The sequence below is a fragment of the Octodon degus genome, unplaced genomic scaffold (genome assembly GCF_000260255.1).
Source record: "Octodon degus isolate 3935 unplaced genomic scaffold, OctDeg1.0 scaffold00029, whole genome shotgun sequence".
NCBI lineage: Eukaryota > Metazoa > Chordata > Mammalia > Rodentia > Octodontidae > Octodon > Octodon degus.
Window position 1 is genome coordinate 4,924,807 of NW_004524605.1, and position 7,726 is coordinate 4,932,532.

General features: G+C 44.7%; 1 protein-coding gene across 1 annotated transcript in view; it reads left to right on the plus strand.

The window, feature by feature from the left end:
• The window catches only part of Hspa4 (heat shock protein family A (Hsp70) member 4), a 53,059-nt gene extending 45,858 nt beyond the window's left edge, over positions 1-7,201 (plus strand). The window contains exons 15-19 of the mRNA XM_004629352.3: positions 346-471; positions 2,881-2,988; positions 4,265-4,384; positions 5,346-5,507; positions 5,704-7,201. Coding sequence (XP_004629409.1) covers positions 346-471; positions 2,881-2,988; positions 4,265-4,384; positions 5,346-5,507; positions 5,704-5,907 — 720 coding nt within the window. The 3' untranslated portion in view covers positions 5,908-7,201. The remainder of the gene's footprint in view (positions 1-345; positions 472-2,880; positions 2,989-4,264; positions 4,385-5,345; positions 5,508-5,703) is intronic.
• The last annotated feature ends 525 nt before the right edge of the window (positions 7,202-7,726 follow it).

Below are 7,726 nucleotides of genomic sequence, written 5' to 3' on the forward strand. Positions count from 1 at the left end.
TCTCATTCACACATTCATTCATTCATTTTCTTTCTTTCTTTCAAGACACAGTGTTGCTGTATTGCTCAGACTGGTGTCACTTGCTATCCATCTGCCTCAGCCTCCTGAGCAGCTGGGAATATGGGCAGTGGAGGTGTGTGCAGCATGCCTGCCTAGCACCCTGCTCCTTCTCTATCTTCAGAACTTGTCCAGGGTTAGTCTTCTAGCCGTCCTTTGTGTTGATGACTCAGAATTCAGAGCATTTGGGGGAGATGCGTTCTCTACTTTTAAATTATATTTGTTAATAATATTTAAGAGGAAATTATCTTAGTTGTCCTAATGTCTAAGTGAATTGTATGTTCTCAGGGTAAAATGATCATGCAGGACAAGCTAGAGAAGGAGCGGAATGATGCCAAGAATGCGGTGGAGGAATATGTGTATGAAATGAGAAACAAGCTCAGTGGTGATTACGAGAAGTTCGTGAGTGAAGATGTAAGTGTGAACCGAGGTGTGCCGAGGTACTGCTTGTCTGCCACGTGGATTTAGCACGGGGTCTACAGGGGCTGTAGGGTCTCACTACACAGATGGGACTTGTAGCAATCTTCCTGTTTTCAGCCTCTCAGTCTCAATTGCTGTCTCAGTGCGCCTCCGGGGGCTGGGTCGGCAGGGCAAGCCAGGGAACGAATCCCAGCTGCTATGTTCTGCCTAAGTAGGCACTTTAGTTTGCTGAGCTATCTGGCTGGCCCTCTTTCCAGGTTTTTTTTTTTTTTTTGTAGAACTGGGAATTGAACTCAGGCCCTTGTGCTTGCCAGGGAAGCGTTTGTTCTACCAAGCCATCGCCCCGGCCCCCTCTTGCCAGGGATTCTTAACTGTGTATAATGTATGTCCCCAAAAGTAAGACTGGGTCTTAATGTAATTTTTTGTTCCAGAGGACACAGTAGGGCTTATTTTCAGGGAATGTCTTATTTTTTCATTTACAACAATCTACATTATACAAAAATCTAGACTTACTGATGTATACAAATCAGCATTTATTCAAATACAGCCATGTCATCTTCTTCCAGAACGTGGTCTTGAGTGGTCTGCCTGAAGTCGTGTGACTCCATTTTCCATAGAACCACTTGCCCTGATGCTGCGTGTCTAGCAGCATCCTTACATGAGCGCTTCTGGCCGCATGGTCTGCTCCCAGTACATTGGCAGCACAGCCGTGCGGTTCTGTTCTGTGAAGCCTTCACCCAAGTCGTGACCTGTTGCAGGCTGGGCTTCACAAGGTTTCCATTAAATCAAGTTTAATTGTTATTATAAGACAGGAGAAACAACAACAACGATGACAGTTGGGAAGGATGGTCTACAGAAAAGGGACCAGAAAGTGCAGGAACCGAAGTTCAGAATTTTTCTCTTTTTGAGACAGGATCTCGCTATGTAGTTTAGCCTGTCCTTTAGTTCACTTAGTAGCCCAGGCTACTCTTGAACTCTAAATGGTCCTCCTGCCTCAGCCTCCTGAGTGCTGGGATTACAGGTGTGCGCCACCATGCCTGGCTTCAGAAAAGATTTATTTCATACAAGTGCATTAAGTATATTGATCACAACACATGCCATACTGAATTATGAAGGTTCATGGTACACGCAGCCGTGTCAGTGTGTTAATCAGGTGTGCATGTTACTTGTGCGTTGTGTATGTACTTCAGTCGGTCATTGGGCAATACATTGCAGATTCATCTGTTACATAGGCATTGATTTCTCCAAAAGTGTCCGGTTAGATATCTACAAATACTTATTTAGAATTTATATTATTTATTTTTAATATTAATGTCATATTTAACTTACGTGTTTGTATTACTATTTTGTAACTCATTATGTGTGAGGTGAAGGACATACAAAATGCAGCTGACTAGGGCTGGTGAGATAGCTCAGTGAACTAAGTGCCTGCTTAGACAAGCACAGGGACCAGGCATCGATTCCCCAGTCATCCCACATGCTGTGCTGGCCCAGCCCCCGGGGCACACTGAGCCTGAGAATGAGTCCAGGCATGGTGGTGCACGCCTGTAATGCCAGTGCTGGTGAGGCTGAAAACAAGAGGATCACTATGAGTCTGAGCTTTGTAGTGGGACCCTGTACCAAATACATAAATAAATTCAGCTGACTGGCTGATGATTTTAATTGAGGCTTACTTTGAGGTAGAACTTATTACAAGCATCCTGAAAATAAATTTATTTGCGGAACCAGGGATTGAACTAAGGCAGGCAAGTGCTTATTTAACTGATTTATCTCCCCGGCTCCTCTGAAAAATTATTCTAGGGCTTCTTGTGTTCTTATTTTGGGGGAAGGAGAGTACAAAAATACTTAAAATTTTTTGGATTTTTTTTTGAGGGGTGGGGACCGGGGATTGAACTCAGGACCCTGAGCTTGCCAGGCAAGCGCTTATTCTGCTGAGCCATCTCCCCTAGGTTTGGATTTTTTGAGATGGGGTCTTCCTATATAGTGTAGGCTGGCCTTGAATGCCTTATGTAGCCTAGGTTGACCTAGAACTCACACCTGTCCTCTTGCATCAGCCTCCTGTGTGCTGGGATTGCAGGCATGTGTCACCATCCCTGTACTTTTTTTTTGAGAAAGTTTTACATACTTGTATTTTTTTTTTTGGAACCAGGGATTGAACTTAGACCCTTGTGCTTGTCAGGCAAGCACTTTTTCTACTGAGCTATCTCCCCAGCCCCTATACTTGTATTTCATTATTGCAGTGCAGTGTTTCTGCGTCCCTTTTTTTTTTTTTTTTGTGGAACCGGGGATTGAACTCGGGCCCTTGCGCTTGCCAGGGAAACGCTTATTCCACTGAGCCATCTCCCCGGCCCCCGATTCATGTTTTTTTGACTGACTTAATTACAGCAGTTTCTTTATCTTTAGGATCATAATAGTTTTACCTTGAAACTAGAAGATACTGAAAACTGGTTGTATGAAGATGGAGAAGATCAGCCAAAGCAAGTTTATGTAGATAAATTGGCCGAATTAAAAGTAAGTGGCTCTTGAGAGCAGTGTTATCATAAATTGCTGTATCTTACAAGCATAGTAGCTCAATATTGGGAAGAAGTTTTATGTCAAGTTAAAGAGCACAAACTGAAAATAGTGTTTGAAGAACTGTTCCTTTATGACTTCGCACCTCACACCAGCCAGACCCACTGGTGCTGCCTGCGTGACTGTTCGTGTGAAGCTGAAGAGCAGTGTTTCATTGAATGAGAAATACGTAGATGAGAAGATGGGAAAGTACAGTCCTGTCCCAAAGGCCCCTTTGGTCCTGTTTGTGTTCAAGGATTGGGTTATTAAACCTTAGGGTAAGGTTCAAACAGTTACCCAAAATGAGGCCTCATGTTTGCACAAACATGCCTGTGCACCACAGCGAGCTTCTCCCTCAGCTCTGGCCCTGCCTTGCTTGGTTTCCCGTGGCATGGGGCGCTTGTGACGCTCTGGGCACAGTCCCCATGTGTTCCTTCCTGGTTTTGTCTCCTGAAAGCTGTCAGACATGAAAGCAGAGACCAGGAGCTTCTGCGCTTAGGGGCAGTTTATTTTTATCTGTTCTTTCCATTCCCAGTTGAAGCAAGCCCTTTGTGTTATGTTTGAGCTAATTTTGGTACCTTTCTCATACCTAAAATCACCCTTAATATCACCATAGTATTTAGGTTTCAAGTTCCATTTTTCACAAGTGATGATTACTGTTTTTTAGTTTGTTTCAATCAGGATTCAGGTAAGGCTGCACATGTTCTGGTGTGTCTCCTCAGCCCGGGTCTGTGGCCCTCTGTCCATGGCTCCTTCTCTCCTCACTTCACGAAGCAACTTTATCATCTGTCCTGCAGGGTTTTTCTCTCAGTAAGGGTTTTGCTGATTTTCATCTCTGTGGTGATGGTTAACATTCAGTGTAGATCTGTATGTAGGGCCTCAGTAGATTTGGGTGCTGTTTAAAAATTATAGACTTTTAGTGTGTATACTTTATTTTTTATTTTTGTATACTGTATTTTAGTATCACCTGTCTGTATTAGGGATTGTCTCTCTGTGCTAGTTGAGGAAAGTAAGTTCTAGTTGTGCATCCCTGGAGAGGTGCGCTCAGATGATACATGCCGCTGTGCCTCAGGCCTCCGTGTGGCGGTGCCTGTTGCATTTCCAGGGCCAGGGGAATGTGTGTGTACCAAGGATGACTGATGTGCTGTAATCCACGGTCTCAGTCATAGTAGAAACAGTACTGCTCTGATAGTTAAGGTACTCGGTGAAGAACCTGTATCTTCTCTTCCCTGTTAAGAGTTTAGGTCAGCCTATTAAGATCCGGTTCCAGGAATCTAAAGAAAGACCGAAGTTATTTGAAGAACTGGGGAAACAAATCCAGCAGTATATGAAAGTCATCAGCTCTTTCAAAAATAAGGTACATATTTATTTTTTACCTCTCATTTTGATAGAGTTAAGTTTTGAGACATTTACATAGCATCTCAGTTCTCATTAACTGTTTAATGTTTTCATTTTGAATGATAACTAATGTGTGCGTAAGGGTTTATAAAATTTTACTAAGAAACATGGGATTTGCTACTTGTATTTAATAGAATCTGAGCAGGAGCAATACTGCTAAATTCCCTTGCAGTGAAATGCTTCCTCCAAGTTAGACCTAGCACGCTCTATGCTGGGCTTTGGCAAAACACAACAGCTTGTGATTTGGTTTGGTTTGTGGGTTTAATACTGTCCCATCAGTAAATTACTTAGCAGTATTGAAGTATCACAGGATGTACTCTCCATAAATACTCCATCTCATTCAGTGGGAAAAGTAGCTTTGTGAAGTAGGAATAGATTGGTAAGTACTTCTAACTCCTTTAGATCTCAGTTTCTTTAAGTTAGACCCAGTGCTAGCTACTAAGTTGGAAGACTGGGATTCACCCTGAAAAGTCTGGCTTCATAGTCGGGTTCCACTGTTTTCTGGGTCACTGTTACAATTTTTGGTTGTGCTGGGTATTGAATGTAGGACTGTGTGTATGCCAGGCAGGTGTGCCACCACTGTACTCTTCTGCCCTCCTTCAGGGTTCTCTCTCTGAGACAGGCTCCTGATATGTAGTTCAGGCTGGCCTGGAACTAAGGGTGATCCTGTTGCCTCAGCCTCCTAAGTGCTGGGATGACAGGGGTGCACCTCCGTGCCTGATTTCCCGAGTGTTCTAAAGGCATTGTTTCCTTTCAGTGTTTAACGGCTTTACCCAGATGAACATTTACTGTCTACCTGGACGGTTAGGCTAAGGGTGCTTCATGGTTTGAAAGTTGTAACATTTGGGAACAAGGTAGAGAACTAGACAGTATTGGCAGAGGATTGTTCCTGACCCTTGTCTGACTTCTGCTGCTCCTAGGAGGACCAGTATGATCACTTAGATGCGGCTGATGTGGCAAAGGTGGAAAAAAGCACGAACGAGGCAATGGAGTGGATGAATAACAAGCTGAACCTGCAGAGCAAGCAGAGCCTGACGGTGGATCCCGTTGTCAAGACAAAGGAAATAGAAGCTAAAATGAAGGTCATTTGTAGCAGTCTTTTCTTGTCAGTTTTGTCGCTCGTGGTAGCCTGATGGTGGATTTCAGGAGGGAATTTCCTGTCGCACCTGAGCTTCCAGTGTAGTGTGGGGCCTATGAGGAAGGGCGAACTCGTGTTTAGCATGCATCTGTGAAATGTGTTCATTCACAAGAACCAACAGTTTCCTTTCACCCTTCTAGGAGCTGACGAGTATCTGTAACCCTATAATTTCAAAGCCCAAGCCCAAAGTGGAACCTCCAAAAGAGGAGCAAAAAACTGCTGAGCAGAATGGACCAGTGGATGGCCAAGGAGACAGCCCAGGCCCGCAGGCTGCCGAGCAGGGTGCAGACACAGCTGTGCCTTCGGATTCGGACAAGAAGCTTCCAGAAATGGACATTGATTGATTCCAACACTTGTTTATATTAAAACAGACTGTTATAAAGCTTTAAGTTGTCAACTTTGTTCTAAATATCAACTAGAGCAAGTGAATGCTGGAGATTTCTTAGTCAATTTTTAGGGAATTTGGGGGGTGGGGGTATAGGTAATGTATGGAGCATTTTGATTTCTAAATAGTTAGGTACAGAAATGAAGTGCATTGTATCTTTTTCATAATGGTACTATTTAGAAGCCCAGGTAGTCTTACTGAGCTTACGCTTCATTCCTTTTATGTTTAATCATGTTCTACAACAGTACATGTGTTTTGGAAAGTTGAACTATAGGCAGAGCTGAACTTGGTTACGAGACAGGCTTTTCATTGTGACGTGTGTACCAGGAGTTCTAAATGTGCTTTGCACTCTGTTGTGGCACTCGCCCAAAGGGCTTCCTGCCTGGTGTGGGTGGATTGGGGTTCCCTCTGTTTGTGAGGGCACAGTGCGGCCTGGCGTGGGCGAGCACAGCAGAGCAGCGGAGGCCACCCTGTCTTTACGGTTCAGCTCCTCCCTGCCTAAGCCCTGCCCTCTGTCCCCAAGGAGTACCCACTGAGAGTGCTGCAAGCTGCTCTTGGGAACGTACCCCCACTTCCCCCCAGCTAGATATAAATGGATCTTTAGGACCTGGAGGTGCTTCCTGACTTGAGATGCGTGTACTTATGCCCTGAAATGAAGGTCTGAGTACTTTTCATAAGGTTAGAGTTGGGTAGATACGCTTTTGTTACAGGCATGGGAAATGTACTGAGGAGTCATCCCTGTTCCGTATGGGGTAAAGTCAGCGTCCTGGCTGCTTATTGAGGCGGGATGCTCTGTGCAAGCTTGAGGTGTGGCTCAGACTCTTGGGATGAGACTTAACTCCTTTTCAGCTCACTCACCGTCGTATTGTTAATATCTGTCACCAACCTGTCAGTTTGTGTTAAAACAGTTGACAGAGCATAAAAATACTAAGATACACTGGATTGTACTGGACGAGCCTGAAGTTAGTGTTACAGAAATGTGCCTGGAGGTGCAGGTGCAGCCGCAGCGTGTTCTTAACTGCATCCCCCTGGCTGCTCTCAGGGCAGCATGGATGGAGAGAGGGGGGTGAGGCTTTTAGGGAACTTCAAGGGAAGCCTGTATTAGAGGCCAGATGTGGTACCTGCCTTATTTTAGAAACGTGGCAAACTTTGTTGGTTTTATTTTGGACATTTGTAATAATGGAGTCTATGTAACAGTGTGTCTCTGTTAGTTTTGGCGTATGTTGTTCCAAATAAGATTATACCTTGCATAGTTACCATAAGTCTCTGTCCATGTCTGCGCAGAAGCTTTCAGAATGTGCAGCTCTCCAGCGCTGTAGAGAGCATTCCTTGGTGAGTGTATGCTGCGTGGCGAGGCAGGAGCTGCCCTGGAAGCCCCAGGATCGTGGCCTGCTCCTCCCACGTCCTTTCCCTGTTCCTCCCTGCGCTTCAGGCATCCCAGCTGGCCCCTGTGAAGCTAGTATCTGATGCACTGGCTGCAGGGTTAAGCCAACTCTTACGCAACAACCTAGTCATTAATGGCCATTTCTTTTAGGTATTTGTGTGTGCGTGTGTGTGTGGGGAAGGGTCTGGGTGTTGGGATGGGGATGAATTTGAAATTTATAAGTTAAGGCTGGGCGTGGTGGCGTGCGCCTGTAATCCCAGCACTTGGGAGGCTGAAAGCAGGAGAATCATTACGAGTCCAGTTACGTAGTGAGACCCTGTACTAAATACGTTAATTAAAAAAAAAAAAAAAGATTTAAAGTTAAAACCGGGGATAAGGTGACATAATCTGCTTG